At 47.9% G+C, this 21,212-nt stretch overlaps 2 protein-coding genes across 3 annotated transcripts; one reads left to right on the forward strand and one right to left on the reverse strand.

The window, feature by feature from the left end:
- Positions 1-25: 25 nt before the first annotated feature.
- On the reverse strand, positions 26-14,386 carry LOC111934908 (cullin-associated NEDD8-dissociated protein 1-like). Of its 2 annotated transcripts, none has more exons than XM_086845824.1 (15): positions 14,016-14,386; positions 11,765-11,908; positions 10,371-10,525; positions 9,840-9,963; positions 8,520-8,776; positions 7,842-7,947; positions 6,602-6,747; positions 6,147-6,439; positions 5,621-5,762; positions 3,537-5,042; positions 3,072-3,167; positions 2,232-2,401; positions 1,959-2,123; positions 1,551-1,658; positions 26-1,358 (listed from the first exon to the last, which is right to left on the reverse strand). In XM_086845824.1, the coding sequence occupies exons 1-15, from the start codon at positions 14,081-14,083 to the stop codon at positions 1,131-1,133; spliced, it is 3,708 nt and encodes a 1,235-aa protein (XP_086701950.1). In that variant the 5' UTR covers positions 14,084-14,386; the 3' UTR covers positions 26-1,130. The 2 variants fall into 2 exon arrangements, with proteins under 2 accessions (XP_086701950.1, XP_023790821.2); XM_023935053.2 differs by lacking the exon at positions 14,016-14,386 and adding an exon at positions 11,023-11,093 and having other exon boundaries at positions 11,765-11,852.
- Positions 14,363-20,982, forward strand: SEC13 (SEC13 homolog, nuclear pore and COPII component). The gene is made up of 9 exons (XM_086845831.1): positions 14,363-14,476; positions 14,727-14,771; positions 15,732-15,847; positions 16,273-16,424; positions 16,958-17,091; positions 18,143-18,276; positions 18,706-18,826; positions 19,614-19,760; positions 20,122-20,982. Exons 1-9 carry the CDS (start codon positions 14,474-14,476, stop codon positions 20,230-20,232), a joined length of 963 nt encoding a protein of 320 aa, XP_086701957.1. The 5' UTR covers positions 14,363-14,473; the 3' UTR covers positions 20,233-20,982.
- The last annotated feature ends 230 nt before the right edge of the window (positions 20,983-21,212 follow it).

A 21,212-nucleotide genomic window follows, 5' to 3' on the forward strand; every position in this document is an offset into this window, starting at 1 on the left:
GGTCAGTGAACTCAGGGAACACAGCTTCACAAGTGTATTTTATTTTCTATACCACCCAGACAACAGATACCCTTTCACACAGCACTATAAATACTATTCACATCAACCACTCTGTCAAAAGAGAAAAGAAAGCACAGAGCAGTTCATGGCTAGAGCAGTGTGTCATGATGGCCTCATCCTCCAGTTAGCTGTCAGAACCTTCGTCTCTTAAGGCATTTTCTCTTGCATGAAGCAGGATTTGAGCACAGCAGCCGCTCTGGGCTGTGTGCTTGCACCCCTGGCTCCTGACACTGACCACTGGTGCTGCTGCTGGTGTGTGACCAGGACCAGTAGACCCTTATAGCTGGTGACACTGACACCAAGGTGCTCCAAGGGGAGAGAGAAGCCAGTGTTAGTGCAAAGCAAAGCTTTAAGCAGGATTTGTCACTGAAACAGTCACTAATCATCCCTCGGGGAAGACGGTTGAGGTATTTTGCAGTCAAAACTATAAATAGGAAAGCCAAGCAACAAAGTTTCATATTGCCCAAATGCCAAACTGAAGCCCCAGGAGGAGGCTGGGGGTGTCAGGTAACCCCCCCTGCCCTGTGCAGCCTCTGCAGCTTGGCACGTGCAAGTTTTTCCCAAAAGGCCTGTGGGATGAACCCATTAATAAAGACATGGCTTCCAGTTTTTAGCCATGTTTTTTAGTTAAACACTAAATACATTCTTGGGCAGTTTAAGGTAGAAAGTGCATGTGCAGTGATTAAAAAGCCTTTGTACTGTGGTAAGGAGAATTTGAGGAAGTAATTTCCATTGTTCATGTGACCACAACTGCAATTGTTTTGTGCACTCCTTAAAACTGACTGACTGAAAAAATGGAATAATCATCTTCCAGCCCCTCTCCTATACGAGGCTGTATTCCTGACCTCAGGTCTCATTCCAATTCTGAGGTGTCTGATAGGAGTGCTGCTGGATCAGGCCAGTCATGTCCAGCTGTCACATTTCACACCATCCCCAGTTTCTCCTGTGGCTGCCCAGGAACTTGGACTTGGCTGTGGCAGGAGAGCAGCTGAACGGCATTTGATCTTCCCCATGCAGCTGGTGTCTGGCTGGGGCATCCCAGGGGCAGCAGGGTAGTGGGGAAAAACATCTTAGCTCACATCCATTGACTCTGAGGTGGGGAGGGAAGCAGAATCTTTCTGAATGCTCTCAAAAAGTGATGCCATTTCAGGACTGGATCTGATCTGGGATGAAAACTCAGCCATTGCTGGGCTTTTTTCCACCTCAGGGATGGTCAGGAGAGCAGCCACTGCCCGCATGGCTGAGCGCTTCAGCTCATCCTGCTTCTCAAACTCCTGCTTCACTGAACCGGCTTTCACCTGCAAATCCAAAACCCCATTTCTAGCTGGCATTTAGAAAAGCGCAGTACAGGCACAGAACCAACACAGTAACAAAGACCAGCAGAGTATTTTCCAGCTGGGGAAGTGAGGGAAGTAGGTGGCTCAGCAGCACTGAGGGAGAAGGCCAGGAGCAGAGCCCCAGCCCGGGCCCTTGCATGGTCCTGCTCTTACCTTTGTGGAGCAGGTTGCCCGGAGGGGCTCGATCAGCCGCTCGAGCCGCTGCAGCACAGCGCTGGGGCAGAGCACCGAGAGCCGCGCCAGCATGATGAACGTCAGCATCTGCCAGGAGGGGAGATAAACTGCTGTTGGCTCTCTGTGGTACCCAGCTCTGCTGACAGGCCTGGCTGTATCGTGAGTTCCTCTGCATTTGTGCATGGGGCTCTGCTAAGAGCTGGAAACACAGCCCTGGGAGCCAGGGGGCTGGAGCTGCAGCTGGCCCAGGTGTGTGCAGTGCTGCAACTGTGCAAAGGTCCGACAGCCCTGGGGACTCTGCAGCAGCCTGGGGCTGTGGGCACACACAACCTGATGGCAGCCCAGGCCCCACAGAGAAAATGACATCAGTCAGGGCACAGCACCTACCCGAATGTCATAATGATCTTTCAGCCCATCCTCCACGTGGTTCAGGTAGTCATAGATGTCCAGCCGGTCCAGGCAGCTTTCCAGCAGGGTGTACATGCACTCAAAAGCAGCTTTCCTCACATCAAGGCCGTCGTCCACTGTGTGCTTGAATGGCCCCATCTCTACCTGAACCACAACAAACAGTACAACTGTCACCAAAGAGCAGAGCAACAGCTCCATCTGGGCATGACAGGCTGCTGAGTCACCGTGTGGCACCCAGCTGAGCCCAGTTACCTCCCGGATGAGGTCCCTTCGCACTTTGGTTTCATTGTACAGGCTGGGTAGGACTGTGTTCAGTAAATCCCGGATTAAAGAAGGCTTGTTGTGAGCAGCAGAATTAAACAGGGCTAAAGCCACACGGCGAACGTTCAGGTCTGGATCTTGCAGAGTTTTTAAGAAGTCACCTGTAAAATAAGAACACATCAGTCAATCCTGCAGCCAATAGGTTGCAATATTTTTACAGTATTTTAAAAGTATATTGGGGTGTTTTTCAGAGGCTGGTTATGAGAGCATTTATGGCAAAATAACTAGTGGCACAGTCTGTCAGAACCATTTAAGATGCTTTCTCTCCCTCCATTTGGGATACAGTAAAGAAACATGACTATCCTGCATTTGGGCATAAAAACAAACAGTGTGACTCAAGCTACCTCACCCTAAAGTCAAATCAGAAGCTTTGTAATTCAAGGAAGTTGTGGGGGATTTTTCTTGCTTAAGTCCCATCTGGTCAAAGTTCTCTGAAACAGAATGGCCAGTTTTATACAGCAGATCATGTATGGGCTCCCTGGACATCAAACACTCATGTAGGCTATACTTTTGAAGATCCTTTTTGTGGGGAATTCTGAGTTTAAATGCAGAAAGAACTTAAAAACAATGGAACATGGGCAAGAGTGAGGCATCAATGCATTTAGCAAAGAATCACAGTACAGCATTTCTGTTTAAACCCAAAAGCTGAGAAACACTGATAAAAACTAACTGGACTAGATGAGGTTCATACAGAAGTGGAAAATCCCTGAGCTTCTAACAACACCCAACCTCTCATGCCCCCAGCTCCCACCCCTGTCCAAACCAGCCTACCTATGCAGCCTTTCAGGAGAGCATCAATGGGCTGAGGATGGTCTGTAATCGTGAATTTGATGGCAGTGACCACGGTGCTCCGGGCATGTGGGGAGCCTGCAATGAAGAAGGGAAGAAAAACAGTGAAAAATCAAGAAAGAAAATCACTGCTGGAACTGTCCAGTACATATTCTGCCCTTGGTCCTGTTTCACGTGTTACAGAGATAAGGGAGTAGAGGATTCTTCTTATCAACTCTGTGTTTGAATCTGCTCCTGCACCATCTCCTTGTGTAGTCCCTGTTCCCAGCACCCTCCTGCTCTTGTGGGGACCAGTGCTCCTCTGATCCCCCTTGCAGAGAGATCCATCTTGTTACCTGCTCTCCTCTCAACTGGCTTTGCTCCCTGTTGTACCCACAAGCAGTTTACAAAACGAATTTCCATCAAAAGGCAGCATCTCCCCACTCTGGCCATTGCCCTACCCATTACCTGCTGACAGCTGTTTCCTCAGCCGGGGCAGCAGCTCAGCAGGGTTCACCAAAGTCAGCTTCCCCAGGCATTCTGCCACCACGTTGCGTGTCCCTTCCTCTGTGCACTCACAGTGCTTGAAGAGCAGAGCCCAGATATCCTCCACGTAAGGTGTGAGGCTGTCAGCTGGGGAGGAGCTGATGACTTCCTTCAGGGAGTGCAGCAGCAGGTACTGTCGCTTGGGCTGGCTTCCGATCTCCTTCAGCATGAAGGGCAGGTACTCCTTCAGGTTGCCAGCGCTGACGTTCCCCAGCGCGTAGGAGGCGGCGGATTTCACCTCCTCGCTGGGGGAAGCGAACGCGTCCAGGATGACGGTTCTGAGCTCCCTCTGGGCACTGAGGTTCGTGCTGCGGCCCACCTCTGCCAGGAAGAGGAAAGCCAGCACTTGAACAGCAGGGCTGGACTTGGGACTTTTCACATCCTGGACAAACTGGTTCACTGTTGCAGGGGCTTCCTTCGGGCAGGCTGAGGACAGGGCTGCCACACACTTTGCGATGGAGTGATACGCCTGCTTGTGCAACGGCAGCGAGGCCCCGGCCGAAGCCGAGGAGTAAACGGGCGCTGTCAGCTGCTTCATCAGCTCCGAGTAACCCACAGTAGCTGTCTTTGTCAGCACCAGTGCCTGGAAGAAGTCGATGATGGCATTCAGGGCCCCTCCTTGAAGCAAAGGTGAGTGGACAAGCTGAAAGATTTCAGCAAGGACAGAGCTGCTGATCTTGGAGATACAGGATGGATAGACCTTGGCCAAAGTCGTGAGGAACATGATGGTCACCTGGGACACGTGCATGTCATTCTCAGTAATTAAGACAGGGAGCTCTGTTAGCACAGCCTCAATCATGGCAGGCTTGAGGCTGTCGCTGTAGTTCTTCACCAGGATGTCCAGAGCATTCAGAGTGCTCAGTTTCAAGGCACGTTGATTCTTTCTCAAGAAGGAAGCTAGAATGGGGAGACCTTCCCCTAGGATGGGTCTCAAATCTATTTTAAGTGGAGAACTAGCAATTAAGGTTAATGCTTTGACTGTTGTCAGTCTGGTGATTTCATTTTTGAGCCTCTCCAGAAATATCTTCAAGGTTGGCTGGAGGTCAGTGCTTAAATGGTCTCCCAAGTTGTAAATGATTTGTCCCATGCAGGAGATGGCACGTTCCTTCACCTCCTGGTCGATGTCAGCTGCCTTCAGCCGCTTCAGAGTACCAGGGAAAAGATCCTTCACATAGGGCTTGGCATCAAAGGTGTAAGGCTTGTCCAAAGGCCTGATAACTTTCACAAGCTGCTGAGTGACCAGCAGAGCTTCTGATGTGATCTTATAAAAGGGGTCTCCAATACAGGTCACAACAGAAGGCAGCAGGGCTTTGACATGAGGGTGAAATACCTCTGGCTGGTGGTTGCAGAGAAGGACGTGGAGGAAGGACAGCGTGTCAATCCGCATATTGGAGGAGCTGGATTTATCCGCCAAGGAGAAAACAATACCTGTGCAGAAGAAAATAGACAATGTCATATTATTCCCAAAGAAGGAGGTTCATGGATCCAGCCAGGGACAATCACAGGAGACTTTTCTCATATTCACTATACAATCACACCAAAAGCAAAGGCAGGACCTGAGCCTTCCAATGGTGGGATGCTTCATAAGCCCACAGGCCAAAGAGCTTAGAGAAAAATGTGGTGGTGCAGATTAAAGAATCAGTCAATATAAAGAATTTTTTTAAATGCCGTTGCATCTTGCAAAAAGAAATGGCATTTGTATTTCTGATCTCAGTGTGGTAACAGCACAATTCCAGCTGCCTTCAGAGGAGGCTGGAATAGGCCCTCCCAATAGCATCTTGTCAGGGTACTGAGGAAATGAACTTGAGGTTTTCATCCTGGCTTTCAGTGCAGAAGCCAGAATTCATCTGGGAGCTGTTCAGCACAGAGCAGAACGTCATGTGTTTGTCCTAATGCTGAGCACAGTAACTCACAGGAATAAAACTGGAACACACAGGCAAGAAGCACATGTTCAGAACAGATTTTTGCCACCCTGCTGCTTCACCCCAGACCACAGATAAGCTTACCAGGGATAAGTGCAGGTACGTGATCTGCCAGGCAGCCAGGAAGAACACTGGCCAATTCTGTCAGAAGGCTGAAACAACCCTGTCTTGATTTGATGCTCTTTTCTTTGAGCTGCTTATGCAAGGCCTTGATGATGTTGGGAACCTGCAGTTTGCACAAGCAAATGAGAAGGGCACGCCTCAGCCATCCCAGCTGCTCTCAGAGGCTCACTCTGGTACATTTCTACCACAGTTTGTTCAGTTAGTTTCCTGAGCAACAGCTGCAGTAAGGCACCAGCCACACACTTCACCCAGAAGCCACCCTGCCTCAGCTTGCACACATACCAGGGCTGGTGGAGGGGCAGTGCTGGCTGTACCCCCACGCTCCTGTGCTGTGCCAGCACTCTTGTCCTGGGCCAGTAAACAGCCAACCCTCTGGATCTGGGGCCCTCTAGATGCCTGCCCCAGGGCTCCTTCAGCTAGCCACATTCTCAAGGTGCAAACTTCTCATTGCTTTGCAATTTAACCCAGCTGCCACCTGCTCACACACCTGGTTCTGAAGCATTGTCAGGGGAACATCATCCTTGCCAGAGGCATCGGAAGAGTGCAGCCAGCTCTGGGTAGGCAGTGTTTGCTTCAGCAAGGAGATGTAAGCATTGAAGATGTCAGCTTTGACATTCTCCTCCCTCTCTTTGAACCTGCTTATCAAGGCTGGGGAGAGAGTTCTGTAGAAGTCCTGCAGGAGATCGTGCCTGCTGCTGACAATGGCCTCCAGGCACTTGGCCGCAGCCCTGCGGACCTTCCAGCTGATGTCGTCATCGTCACTGTACTCATCGTCACTTTCTAGAAACAACACAAGGGGAAACAAGGTGCAGCATTATGAGAAAAGTGGAGCTAAAGGATCACTTAATCCTCAGAGCTGCCCTCTCCAGGAGGAGAAAGCAGGAACGGGAAAAATGTTAACCCCGTGTTCTGCTGAGCACAGCCATCCTCACAAGCAGGCACCTTGCTCTTCATCCTCCCCATTTTCAGTTTCCATCATCTCTTCCTCTTCCTCCTCATTATCATAATTGTAGTTTGGGTCAAAGGTAATGTACTTCAAACACAGTCCCATCACACTCGAGATGTGAGGGTCCATTTCCTTTGGGCACCTATCACAAATGAAAATTTTAAGAGTTAATCAGAGACTAAACTTTAAATATCCAAATAATATGCAAATAATACTATTACTCTCAAAAGGATCACAAAGTGCTTCACAGACCATGAGAATATTTTGACAACATGAGTTAAACAAAAGATGCTCCTTCCTGCTGTGCATGAAGCAAGGCCACATTGCCCTATGGGGAGGATGCAATAATTTTTATTAGGACAAATAAATAAATCAATTGCCTTCACCATGTTTGGAGGACTGAGTTAAAAGCAGAAGATTTGGAGAAGACGAGGAAATAGTTTTGCTCAATGTGACCTTGCAGCTGGGAATGCTAAAGATGTCAGTGTGGGAAAACTCCATTTATTATACCTAATGTTCATCCTCTGCATGTTTTCAGGAGTACAATTCCTGTGGAGAGTAATACATTCTTCTCACAGACATGCAGGAAGCCTTTTGTTAGAGTGAGGCAGGCAGTGAGCCCCCTTGCTCTTCTTTCAGCTGGGATAACAAAGCCTAACAGAGCCTGTGTCCCCATGTGTCTGTCACCCAGTGTTATTAGCAAGGTAATGAAATAAACCTACTGTTGGCATTTCAGCTGTGGTTTGATGGTGGGCCTTGGTTACCCATATGTGTCAATTCACACATACACACCCTGGTTGAATCCTCCCTTCCTGGGAGAACACCTCAGCAGCTCTGCAGGGCTCCTTTTCCAAGCATGTTTGGACCAAATGTTTGACCAAACAACAGGAGAGCTGCAGCTCAGCATCTCTTCTGCCCAACCCCTTCACCTGCCTTCAGCTCCCTTCATGAACCAGGAGTGAGGCAGTTCCCTCTGGCTAAGGAACACTGAAGGACTGGGAAAACTCCCACTCCTGCAAAACCAATACAGACGGACAGCCTCGCATGCTGATGTAAAGCAGCTCACGATTCCTGTCCAACTCTGCATGTGCAGATGACATTTCATATGTCAACTGGCTTCCCAGCAGCAATACTTGCAGGAAGGCTCTCCCTTGAGGATGCTGAACATATGGATATTTACACCAGGAGGACACGGATGCACTGGATGGTGCAGAGGCATTCCCCAAGGGCACACACCTTCTCACAAAGGACTCAAAGGCCTGGAAACAATACTCTCGAAGCTCGTCATCATCCACGTTACAGTACTGAACAATCAGAGGAATTATCTTCTCCAGGTGTTCTCCTGGGAAAAACAAAGCAAGCAGCAATGGAAAGCAATTCTAGCCTTCACTCACCTGGGCAGCTGACAGCTCAGCCACCTGCCACTTCCTTCCTGTGCCAGGCAGACCATTCCTGCCCCAGACCTCATGGGCAAGGAGCCAGCAGCCCAGTAAAACCTGCTCTGCAGCCCCTTGTTGGCACTTCAGTCACGGTAAGAGCTATGATTAGAGATCTGTTAGGACCTAATCTCGACTCTGGCAGGTCTTTCAGACAAGTAATGCAATATGTGGCCATCCCCTCTGTCATTTAGAAGGGGGTGAATCCACTGACCTAGTTCATAGAGGTGTTAATTCAAACCAGGGAAGTGCTGCAAGATCTTGAGGGGAAGATCTTAATCACATAACAAAGGGCAGCCAAAGTGATACTCTGGTGTCTTCTTTCCCAGTGGAGATCAGAGAACCAGACCAGAACCACAGAGGGGATCACAAGCCACTAATACATTAAGAACAATGAGTACTTTTCTTTTACCATTAAGAGGAGCTGCTCTAAAATGCATGTACATTTCCCAGCACCATTTCAAGCTGCTCATCCTACCTATGCGGTGCCCAGCCTGCCTGCTGATGCCAGCCACACACTGAATGTACGTCCTGGTGGTAGATGTAGACTCGTTCCTCTTCAGCTCTGCCAGCAGATGCTCTGTAAGCTCTGAGAAGATGTTTCCACTGCAGGTCAAGACCAGGTGCCCCAAGGCAATGATGGCTCGTTTACGTACTGCCAGCCTGGGGCTCGTCAGCTGGGGCAGCAGGCAGGTCAGGATGGAGGAATGGAATGAGTAGAGTGTTCCCCCCAACCTGCAGTGAACAGAACAAGGCACAAGGAGAAAGGCAAAGGCTCAGAAAAAAGCCCTCCTGGCTGTACAAATCTAAAAATCCTTCAGCTGTGGAGACTTCATGCAAGTTGTGGGAAGGGGGAGGAGAAGTGTAGTGGCCAGGGATCTGGCAGAAATGTGGCTGTTCTCCCTTGGAAAGAAGAGAGCCCTTAAGATACAGCTTGCCACCGTGGGGCAGAAGCCCTGGTTAATAGCTCTCACAGTTGTTAGTCATTAGTTGTTTAGTTGTTGTTTCTCACTGGTTATCCCCTTTTGCCCTGCCCCCAGCCCCCAGGGATAAAACCCTCTGTTTTCTCTGTATCCCCAGCTATTCATTATGGAATTTCTTGATGATTAAACCCTCCTGAGAGATCTATTACAATAGCTTTATCTCTTTCTTTGGTGTCACCTCAGAGCGTTGGAGTTTTCACTCGAAAGCCTTTCTAAGGGCTAGGAGCAGAAATCACACACGCAGCTGCTGATGTGCAGGAGGTGGTGGCACCCCCATGGACCCAGCTGTGCCAGACAAGGCTGGGTTTGTCATTTGGGTCTGAACACTGACTTGGTCTGTAAACACAGGGAGAGCTTATTTGTCTCCATCATGGAGGAGTTTTTGACTGTGTCCTTCTGGATGACTCAAGGGTGTGCTAATAATTTCCTGCATGCAGATGACATACGACACTGTCACTCTGACTTATGCAACAAGAGAAAGAGGCAGCCAGGAAAAAAAAAAAGCATGTAGGATGGGCTCATAGTGCTAAAATAAACCTCCCTGCTCTGCCCTCACCCTTCCATGTTTGTGTGAGCTAAGCTTCTGTGGGATCCATCACCAGAGGCACTGCCATTCCCAAGCACAGAAAGGCTCAGCATGTTATCTCTCATCCCTGCTGGGGACCTGCTCTACCCAGATATTCCCTAGGAGCAGCCAACCAAACCCTGTATTTTTAAGTCCCAGAAATAGGATTAGGGAAACAAAGAAATCAAAAGCAGACACATCCCTGCAGCCCCCTTCTATGCACAGCTGCCAGAAGGAAATCCTCTCGTACCTGCTTAGCATATCTGACAGGATGTCAAGAGCTTCCAACTGCACAGACACATCCTCCTGCTTGCCAATGGCTCCTGTCAGCTGGGCTGTGATCTTTTTGCACACATTTGCTGTCATGGTGGAACCTGTGAGAGAGAGAGATATTTGTCCCTGCTGTCAGCTAACAAGGAGTCTTTTTGCTGCTAGGAACTATTCACTCCCTTGTACACTGAAAAAAGAAATCACCACTGGGAGATCTAATCAGGACAGAATAATGACATGGCTGCAGAGGATAATCCTGTCACTGGGAGCCTCAAGTATCCCCTGAAAAGCTGATGCATAGCTCCAAATACAGCTCAAGTTTTCATTTCACTCCATCTTTCATCCCATTGGTACCTCAGCTTTACTGTTCCTCCTCCTGATTTCACAGATTGTCCTCTGGCAAGTGAGTAAAGAATCAGTAACTTTTAGGCTCTGGACTCTACCTTTTCCCCCATTTGCCAAAGGCTGGGACTCTCTGTTCCTCAGTGACAAATGGGGACAGTCAGTGTACCTGTGGCAGCTGGTGGCAGCTCAGAAATAACAGTTTTGAGGCCAATGCTGGAGATATCCCGCAGCTGCTCCTTGTCCGACAGCATGTTCACACAGAGCGTGTCCACGATGGTCTCCACCTGGTACTCCTTCACTTTGCCAACCAGTGGGCCCAGGCTGCAGGAGGAGAAGCCAGTCAGGATGAAGGCCTAATCCAACTGTCCATGTCCTTCAGACTCACACTGCTCCTTAAAGATCCTGGCCACCTATCTGGGAATGACTGACATTCCGCTCTAAGCACCTCCTTAGGCACAGAAAGGAAATACTCCCAGTTCCACATTGAGGCCTCCTCTTTATCACACTCTGGATGGATGAAAGACTGCAGAGTATGTACTGCAGATACAACCAGAGATAAACAAGCAAAGAAGTTGAGAAGTTGGTCCTCTGCTCAGTGCCCAAAGTGTTTTGCTTTAAAGCCCAGAATAAACCAACCCAAAGCAGGCAGAGACAGGAGCAGGGCCAAAAAAAGTCAGGACAGTGGGAATCAAAAAGAAAAAGCCAAAGATAATAGGGAACAGGGATAGAAGCAGCACGTGGTTGAAAAGAAGGGAATATAAAGAGGATCCACAGCAGGAAAAGATAGAGGAACCCAAAGCTGTCTTTAAATGGCCCACCTTTCTGGAGCCCTGGGGTGAACTGAGCCATTCAATGGCATTTCTAGACTGAACACGCCCACTTAGCCATGCTGGGGAAAGAGATGGGAAAGAACATGTCAGCAGCAGGATCCCTTTATCAGAGAATTCACTAACAGAGGAACCTACTGCTTTTGTTCATTTGGATTAAAGAAATATGGGCATGGTCACAGGCAAAGTAACAACACAGGCTGCACTCAAAGTCCAGGCAGGGAAAAATCCAAGTACATTATAAAGCTTAATGAAAACTCCCTTGAAGAGAAGGATTTGGATCTGAAATTAAAAATTAAACCTGAAATTAAAGCCCAAAAGGTGGTACCATAGGGTACATATTTAGTACCATTGCTATCAAAGAGCAATGGAGAAATTCAGCACTGGATTTCAAAGCCTGAGAGAGGTCAAGAGCTTGATGACCAAAATTTTAAATTGTGTTTCTCTCTGAAGAAATAAAATCTTAGGGATTGGCCTTCTGTGTGCTAAGTTTTATAACAGGAACACTGAAGTACTTGCAAAATCATCCCTTGCTGCTGGAGAGGTATCTGTGTGCTCACTCCTTGTATCTGCAGAGACAGAAAGTGCAGTGCCTGCAAGAGAGGGCAAAATCCCTTCCAAAGGAGCTTTGAGGGAGATGTCAAGGGCCAGGTTCTGCTCTCACACACTCTCTGCCATCTGTGATGGCTTTATCAGTGCCAGGGAACATGGTTATTACTGCCTAGGCTCTTACCACTTGACAGCAAGGTTCTGTACTTCCCCATTTTTGTCCTCCAGCAATTTCAAAAGCATTTTCACAACTTTTTTCTCACTGTCTTCATCTAGTTTTATTGAATCTTTCTGCAGTTCCATCATCAGGTCATTGGTGGCCATAAACCTGAAAGGACATAAGGAAAAAGTGGATTGGCTGAAGTGCAGACACAAATGCATCACCTTTGCATCACCTGGGACAGAACTTGGCAACTGGTGCTTGTATGAAAACAAAGATTAACTTACAACACTGTCCAAAGAAAAAAGGAAAATTACTATCTTACAAGTAGATAACTACTTAACTGGGGTCAGGTAAACAAAAACTCTAAAAGTGGCACTCAGCACGTGTATTTTTTCTCAGTGACTAAATGAACATGGTTAACTATGCCAGACAAAAATCATGATAGGTTTTTTCACCAATTTTTTACCTGGCCTAGGAAAAGCAGTCTGGGGTCTAAGAATGCACCGAGCTCTGTTCTTTCTGGCTAACTTACCACTGATAGTATGACCCCACACATAGACAAACCCTATCACTTTCAAAAATGAAAAAAAAAGCCATGACTCCATGCAAACTACATCTCAGAAGTGCACTATGCTATATTTAGATTGCAGTGAGCAAAACCAATCGAGTATTTATCACTCCAGATTAGAAAGAAAAACAAAGACCCAACTGACAATTTTCTAACAGGGACAAAATGGATATTGAAAAATTCTGGAAAATATCTATTTTCCCAGGAACGGAAAGTGCAAAAGGTGCTGGGAGAGGAGTCTGAGGTTCTAAGAAATCTTAGTGTGGATATCATGTGTTAGCTGCTTTCCAGTGTTAGCCCTGCACAGAATGGATTTCTAACAGGAACCACAAAGTCCTTCTCTCTTGTTACAGAATGACAGCTCCTATTTAAATTAGTCTCTGATGTCACTCATTCAGCACATAAGAACTCTCATGTACACCTCATGGTTTGAGGCTTCAATCTGCAAGCCCATTCCTGAGCAGCAACGAGGTCCATCTGGAACAAGGGACTGCTGTGGTGTTCCACAGCCAGCCTGAAATCCAGAGTGAGAAAACGGTAGTGATGTGCCCTAAGATGTTAATGTGCAATCTCTTTCTGATTCTGCAAGAGCTCTTCAGCTGCACTCTGCAGCTGTGTCAAACCAGCATGACCAATTATGGCCACAGGCTGAACAGAGCCTTCTGCGGCAACACATCCAGCTTTGGACTCGCTGCCTACTGCCATCCTGCCCCAGGACCTTGGGATCCCACACACAGATCCATCTGTGAGAGGGGAACAAGAGAAACTTGGTCCTATGACAGATCATGTTTGGCCATGTGCTGGGGGAAAGTGGCCCTGCAATACCTCTATGACATGACATGTGCCAGGCGTTGGGCACATCTCCTCTGAGTGTTAACTGTAAATTCTTTGAACAAACTGTTTGTACAACTGCTCCATCCCAGACTTCTTTATAAAGTACCTGTTTTAACATCTGAGAACATCAGCAACTTCTACAAAATCCAACCTCCTTTTAGGCTATTACTAACCCCTCTCTTACATGTCAAAATACCAAGTCTGGCCCAAACATTACCTTCCAGGCTGGTACTGAGAAAACAATATGCTCAGGACTGAAATCTTTCATACATTCAGTTTTAATTACTTTTTATAGAATGCCTTATACATCGAGCCATCTGCCTAACCCTAAAAAGATGTCAACTTTTCTGCTGACATAAACAAAGAAATAAAAGCTCCTCAGTCCTGTTAGGGAGGCACATCCTCCCATCACACAGAAAAAGTTCTCCAAGCAGCCTGAGCAGAGCCAGTATGTGCAGCATCCATCACCTAGGGACACGGGGGTCTACTCAACCTTTTTAATGCACTGACTATCTCACAAATGATCAAAACAAATTAGAAGCATTTCTGCTACGATGTTCATTATTCACAAAACAAATAACAACTTGAATTCCAGCTGCCCAGATTTATTCCCTCTTCTACTTTCATCAAGCACCAATCTAGGCAAGGGGAGGTAGCACCGTTGGCTTTTCTACCTTCCCCCCTCAGCTACGACACGGTCAATTTGAAACCTTGTAAGTGACATAACTAAATCTGATGCAAATCTCAGGTCTCCTGCACACCCGCTCCTGGCCTGGAAGGGCCCGTCTCTGGGCAGCCCCCTCCCTCCTCCCCGGCCCCGACGCGGCTGGCTGCCGCCCGCAGGGCCCGGCCCGTGCCGCGCCGCCACACCTGAAGTCCTTGTCGGTGGAGGTCATCTTCTCCAGCAGGCTGGAGATGTGGTAGGAGACGTTGGCCATGGCGGAGGGCTCTGCGGGGCCCGGGGTCGCCGCCCGCTCCGTGCCGTGCCGGGCGGCCCCGAGGCGGCGGGAGGAGCCGGGCCAGACGGCTTTGGGGCCGGGGCGGCGGCCCCTGCCGATAAAGGGTTCTGTCCGGGCCCGGGCGGTGCCTCTGGCTGCCCGGCGGGCTCGGCTCGGGGTGCCCGGGGCAGGACAGGTCAGTCCCCGCTCCCGCCCCTCGCCCTCTCCCTGCCCAACGAAGGCAGCGGCCGCCCCGGAACCCGGCACGAGCGGAACGTCGTCGCAGGCGGGCGGGGCGCGGCGGGGCCGGTTGTGCGCGGACCGGCGTGCCACGTCTGAGCGCGCGGGCAGAGGCCGGGCCGGGAGCAGCGCGGGGCCGCCGCCATCGCCATGGTGAGGCGGGGGCGAGCGGGGACGGGGCCGGGACGGGGCCGGGGGGCCGGGGGGCCGGGGCGGGGGGGAGCCGGCGGCGTTCCGGTGCGGGGCCCGAACGCAGCCGGGTGCGGCCTCCGGGGCACAGGGTACAGCGGGCACGGCACACGGGGCACCGGGCTCGGCTGGGCGGCCGGGGATGGACTGGGGCTCCCGGGACCGCGGGCCTCGTGTTGGTGCGATGAGCTCGTTCTGTTCCTTCTCCCCGCAGGTGTCGGTCATTAACACCGTGGACACGTCCCACGAGGACATGATCGTAAGTGTGGCGGGGAGCTGCTCCGCCCGGTGCCGCGGCTGCGCTGACAGCGGCTCGGGGGCTCTCCGTGAGCACCGAGGGCGGCACGGATGTGCCCGAGCACACGCGTGGAGTGTTGGATGCAGAATGCTGTCTGAAATCCTGATCTTGTCATTTTATACTGTGTGGAGAGGAAAACTTGGCTCGGAGGAAAGTGGGAAATTATTTAAAATCTTAATTTACATGCGTGGGCTTGTTTCTGCCCGTTTCTGTGAAATACTAGAGATATGTGTATATTTGCTGGTACAGAACTTCGGCTGATAAAAATGGTTTTCCTTTACGTGGATGTTTCTGGGAGTAGTTTGTAATTTGCTGTAGGAAGGAGCCCAGTTAGGTGAGCCTAGTTCTTCAGGAAGAATTTCTTCATGGAAAAGGCTATCAAGCATTGGAAAGGGCTGTCCAGGGAGGTGGTGTAGTCACCATCCCTGAAGGTGTTCAGGAAATGACTGGATGTGATAGCCAGTGCTCTGGTCTAGTGACAAGTTCTAATCAAAGGCTGTAGTAAAATAAAGGTCGAAGGCTGTAGTCAGTGACCTTGGAGGTCCTTTCCTGCCTTAAAGATTCTGTGGTTCAGTGATAATGAAGTTGCAAATAGAATTAAGAGCAGTATTTTTACATCCACTTTACATTTTAAGAAACAGAAATACATAACTGGTCACTGCTCACTGACAAAACTAGTCAGCAGCCTAATTCCCTGTCATGAAAATGCTGTGGATTGCTGTTCAGAATTTCCTGGATTCCTTCTGTGTAACGTTTGTATAGTGATTGGAGAAGCAGCTGGGGAAAGCAATTGTTTCTGTGGCACGTCTGGATTGTTTAAAGCACTGTTGGGACCCCGCGGTGTAGGGCGTGGGGTGGCTGTGCTGCAGTGGGGTCAGTCAGCGGGCTGAGTTGAGCACAGCTCTCCCTGCTCTCTTGCAGCACGATGCACAGATGGATTACTACGGCACGCGCCTGGCGACCTGCTCCTCAGACCGATCCGTGAAGATCTTCGATGTCCGCAACGGGGGGCAGATCCTCATTGCAGACCTGAGGGGGTGAGCTGTCACAACAGGAGAGGTTAATCAGGGCAAAATCTTGATGCTTTGTCCTTTTGCTCTTGGGCAGCACAAAGTGCAGGTCGAATTCCAGGGTGAACTCCTCCAAGACTGTGCTGAACAACTTCTCAGAGCTGGGGTGGGGACGGAGCCCCAGTGGGAAACACAGTGGGGCTTGGTCATTCATTTAGTACTTTGCACCTGTGATTTTCAAGAAGTAAAATGTACTAATACAAGTTGGAATTGTTTTCTGCAACAGTGAGAGCCCTGTGTCAGGGTGCTAACATTGCCTTCCTGGCATTACCCATTCCTCATGTCAGAGCTCTAATCCCTCCCAGAACAGCGATTCACAGCAGTCATCTGTGAGGCCGCTGCAGCTGTAAGGGGTTTCTCTCAGCTTGTTCAAAGGATGTTGTTTCTTGCAGGCATGAAGGTCCTGTGTGGCAGGTTGCCTGGGCTCATCCTATGTATGGGAATATCTTGGCTTCCTGTTCCTATGACAGGAAGGTTATTATCTGGAAGGAAGAAAATGGCACTTGGGAGAAGACCTACGAGTACACGGGACACGATTCTTCAGGTATGGAGAGTGGAGCTGGGAAGGGAGACTGGGGCGATGAGGGGATTTGGGTAAGACTGAAGTAGATCTGTTAGTGCTAAGGACAAGAGGTTCTGTCAAAAAGGATAAAAACCAAAGAGAGAGTAAATCTGTTCAGCGCTAACAGGACATTTTCCTAAGGTCATACTGCTGGATAACTGATTCATACCATGTGTCCATAGATGTTGTTATACAAATAAGTCAGCTTTCAAATAAAGATGGCAGGGAACTGAATTCTTGAGGAAAATACTGTTTCCAGTAAGAAAAAATACATGTATCATGCTGTATTTTGTTTTAAAAAGGAAACTGTTTTGTTCAGATGATTTACCCTCCCAATGCAGATCTGTTACTCAGTGAACAATGCTAATTGGCTGGCTTTTGCTGAAATTTGACTCATTCTCAGCTTTCAAAGCCACTTGCTTTTGGAGTCTGTGCCACTGGTACCAGTCAGTGAATTGGTCAGTCAGTTTTAGGTAGTCCCTGTGCTGTAATCTGGTCTGTCTCGCCCTTCCCAGTGAATTCTGTCTGCTGGGCACCACACGACTATGGATTGATTCTGGCCTGTGGGAGCTCTGATGGGGCCATTTCCTTGTTGAGCTACACGGGTGATGGGCAGTGGGAAGTCAAAAAGATCAGCAATGCACACACGGTGAGTCTGGTCCTTTGGAGCAGCCCAGAGTTCCCAGTGCTACAGATAACACTGAGGTGATGCCTCAGAGACTTGACTAGATAAATACTGAAATGCAGTGAAATTATGTGAAACATCCAGAACCAAGAATAGTTTAAGTTCATCCAGAGTAGGCAGGTGTACTTCTTAGTCATTAAAATGGAGATATGATGAAGTTCACTAAACAGCACTGGCAATGCCTATTTATTGGTCATTATTGTTAAACACAGTGCCGAAAGTTACCTGGTAAGAAACAGCCTTGATCCTAAGAACAACCTGCACCAGCTGGAAAAACTGTGGACTCCTGTTTTTCCCCAAATTGTGGAGATTTTTGTTAAGCAGAATGTAATAAGCTAATGGCAGTGGCCCCCAGTAGAAAGAAATTCAGCTTAGGACCAAAAGTTCCTTCTCCTGTGTTCCTAAATCTTAGCAACTGTGTGTGCCTTTTGTCCTTGCAGTTTCTGTCTCTGTCTCCCCTATTTACACATCATAATCTCTATAATCTAATGGACTATTTTGTGTGCAAATACCCTTAGCTACCTCAGGCTTTCTGAGTAAGTGCCTTAGCGAGGCTAGGCTGTACCTGGATTTCTTATTCATCCGATATTCATCCAGCACTGTGCAAGACTTCAGTTTTTCTAAGATGGGCTTATTCCCCACTCTCAATAGAGAGTATGCTATGTGTTCTTTGCCCCCTCAGGAGCATCTCTCTATCTATCTCTCTATCATCTCTCTATCTCTCTATCTCTCTATCTCTCTATCTCTCTATCTATCTCTCTATCTATCTATCTCTCTATCTATCTATCTCTCTATCTATCTATCTCTCTATCTATCTATCTCTCTATCTATCTCTCTATCTATCTCTCTATCTCTCTATCTCTCTATCTCTCTATCTCTCTATCTCTCTATCTATCTCTCTATCTATCTCTCTATCTATCTCTCTATCTATCTCTCTATCTATCTCTCTATCTATCTATCTATCTTAGTTAATTAAAGTAGGCAATTCTTAACATGGATGTTTTTCATTAACTAGATTGGATGTAATGCAGTTAGCTGGGCTCCTGCTGTTGTACCAGGGAGCCTTATAGAACAACCCTCCAGTCAAAAGCCGAACTACATCAAAAGATTTGCATCTGGTGGCTGTGACAACCTGGTCAAGATCTGGAAGTAAGTGCCATGTCACCAGATAAAACCTGACACTTTAGGCTTTGAGTGTCCCTGTTAGTATCTCAAGTAATATTTTCAGCATCCCTATTGTATCATCTTTGAATTACTGTTTTTGAGACATGTTTCAAAAATGGAAACTTAGTGATGCAAGGGTGGCTTTCTAATAGTCTTTGGTTACTGCTTTGGTCATAGCAGATATCTGACAGTAACTGAAGGTCAGAACCTCTTTGCCTGTGCTGCTTTCTGTCCCCTGGAACGGGGGAGGTCAGTTCAAGCTGTAGGGATTTTTGGAGAAGTGGGGAACACTTGTGCTTTGTGTTGTATTGATGAGCAAGGACTGAATGCTACAATCCAAAGCCTTCCTGAGCAGGGCGTGAGATGATGAAGGAAGCTGCTGTTACCCTTCTGACTATATAGTTGTGTTTTCAGGGAAGAAGAGGGTCAGTGGAAAGAAGAGCAGAAGCTAGAGGCTCACAGCGACTGGGTACGAGACGTGGCCTGGGCTCCATCCATAGGTTTGCCAACCAGCACCATTGCTAGCTGCTCACAGGTGAGGTTTCCTTGGAGTGACAGAGGCAGGCACTTGTGCTCACTTCCATGTGCTTCCTTCCATGTTTCTCTAGTAAAGGAATTTTAGGGGTAGAGCTGATGTAACATGACCTCTTGGAAATCCTTTGCTATACCTGGGTCTCTGCATAAGAGCCTTTGATTCTTGATCCTTCCAGGCTCAGAAGCCAAATAGAAGCATTTCTGGACAAAGGTTTATGTGTGAGTGTGCCTCTATAGCAAAGGCTGACTTCTGTTTTGAAAATCATGGGCAGGATGGTCTCACTAGGTGGAAAACCTTCCAACTAATATTTTAATTTAGTGTTCTGGGATCAGATTTACTGAACTTCCTTCTAAAAATATTGTTTTCTAATAACTGGCATTCTTAATCAGCTCTGATGTCCTCAGTCTTCATATTGACTGTTGTGTTCTTGCTGCTAATCTGTACATGCTATCTTTTTTTTTTATAACAAGAAGACTACTTAGTGAGCTCCTGCCATGCAACTGGAAAATAAAATCACATTCTGGAGAAGTATTTAAGCTGATACATATGAATTTTGGGGGCTCTTCTCTGGTATTTGCAAGTTATTGTTGGTAGATTTTCTCATCAGAGCTATACTCCTGCCTTGAGTTTATATATAGCAAGGAGACAGCCCCCTTGCTGTGCTGAGCACAAAACCATGCAGACACATCAAGGGGTGGTGTCTGAGCTGTGATTTGGAAGTGTAGCTCCAAGGGCAAATCAGAGTTGTTTCTTGTTCCCAGCCAGCTTGGTCTCTGTGCTTTTGCAGGATGGCCGAGTGTTTATCTGGACGTGTGATGATGCTTCTGGAAACTCCTGGTCACCAAAGCTGCTGCACAAGTTCAATGATGTTGTCTGGCACGTGAGCTGGTCCATCACTGCCAATATCCTTGCAGTGTCTGGAGGAGACAACAAAGTGAGTACTGCTGCCTTGGCTTTTACCCCTGTGCAGCCTGTTTCCAGAGGAGCTGAGATGAGACTGTTGTCACATGTTTAACACAAGGCTGTTGTACAGTCTCCTTTGCTGCAATGGGGACATTTTTTCTTCTGATTAATCAAGAGGGCAGGAAGACCCTAACCTTTGGAAAATTAGCACTGCATTCTGAGTCCTTACTGGAGGGCAGAAATGCAGGCTGAACTTGATTTTGTGGGGTATGACAATTCATACTCTCCTCATATGACTACAGGCTATCACCAAATCCAAGCTGTGGTAGCTACAAGAAAAGGGGAAACAGGATGTGTTTAAAGCTGAAAGCTGTTCCTGCTCTGTTTTTGAGGTGACACTGTGGAAGGAGTCGGTGGACGGACTGTGGGCGTGTATCAGCGACGTGAACAAGGGCCAAGGTGGGGTGTCTGCTGTGACAGAAGGGCAGCAGAATGAGCAGTGATGCACAATGGAATACTCCAGCTGCAACAAGTGATCACTGTCCCTGATTTGCAGTGTGTCTTTAGCTGGATGAGAACTGATTTTATCTAAACTGGACATGAACATGGGAAACAATTACCCAATTTTATGAGCACTCTATTACTGGGAGGATAAAATATGTTGATAATCAGCCTTAATTGACATTCCCTGAAATTTAAGGTAAACAGTATAGCCAAGTACTGTGCCAGATACTACTCCTTGATACTGTAGGCATTATTATATCCCTGCTTTTCTGGTTTGGGGGTCGAATCTGATTGGATGTGCTGTGGTCAGAGTTCAGGCACTTGAACAGAACAGGGGCAAGCTGTCAAAACAATGAGGTGTGAGCTCCTTTATGCAAGGGAGCAAATAGTCTGTGCCCTCAAAGACCAGAACTTCGTTTCAAATGGGAGAAAGGGCTGGTGGAGTTCTCAGGGTAGCTGGTAGTGTGCTAGCCAGCCCTGCTGGTAACAGTGACATTGTACTTGTGACTTCCTGAAAATAACATGCTTGGCCAGGTGAAAGTCTTTTTGCTTTCTTGAAGATGAAAAGGAGTAGTGGAATGCATGTCTTCTGCTTTACAATAATCTCAAACTATGTTATTTAACCAACATCAATAAATCAAACCATGGTTTGAAGATTTATTTTTTTTAGTCACAATTCTGTACTGTACCTCAGTTGTTTGGATTTTTTTTGTTGAGATACCAACAGAATAAAATCCTATTGGTTAAAACCTGGTGTGCTGTATTAAATGATCTTTTCACAGGACTGCCCTTTCAAGGCAGTTTTAAGTCTATCTTCAGCCAAGCCACAGGCACATCTTCCCATCCATGTAATTAGCTTTGCAAGAGCTTGGTTTTTTTGGTGGATTTTTTTTATTTCCCTGTAATGGTACATGCTGAGACAAGGCTTTACAAAGCCGTTGCTCTTCCTTTGGTCTTGGCAATTGCCAGGGAGAACGTA

The sequence above is a fragment of the Cyanistes caeruleus genome, chromosome 11 (genome assembly GCF_971803275.1).
Source record: "Cyanistes caeruleus chromosome 11, bCyaCae1.hap1.1, whole genome shotgun sequence".
In the NCBI taxonomy this organism is placed as follows: Eukaryota; Metazoa; Chordata; class Aves; order Passeriformes; family Paridae; genus Cyanistes; species Cyanistes caeruleus.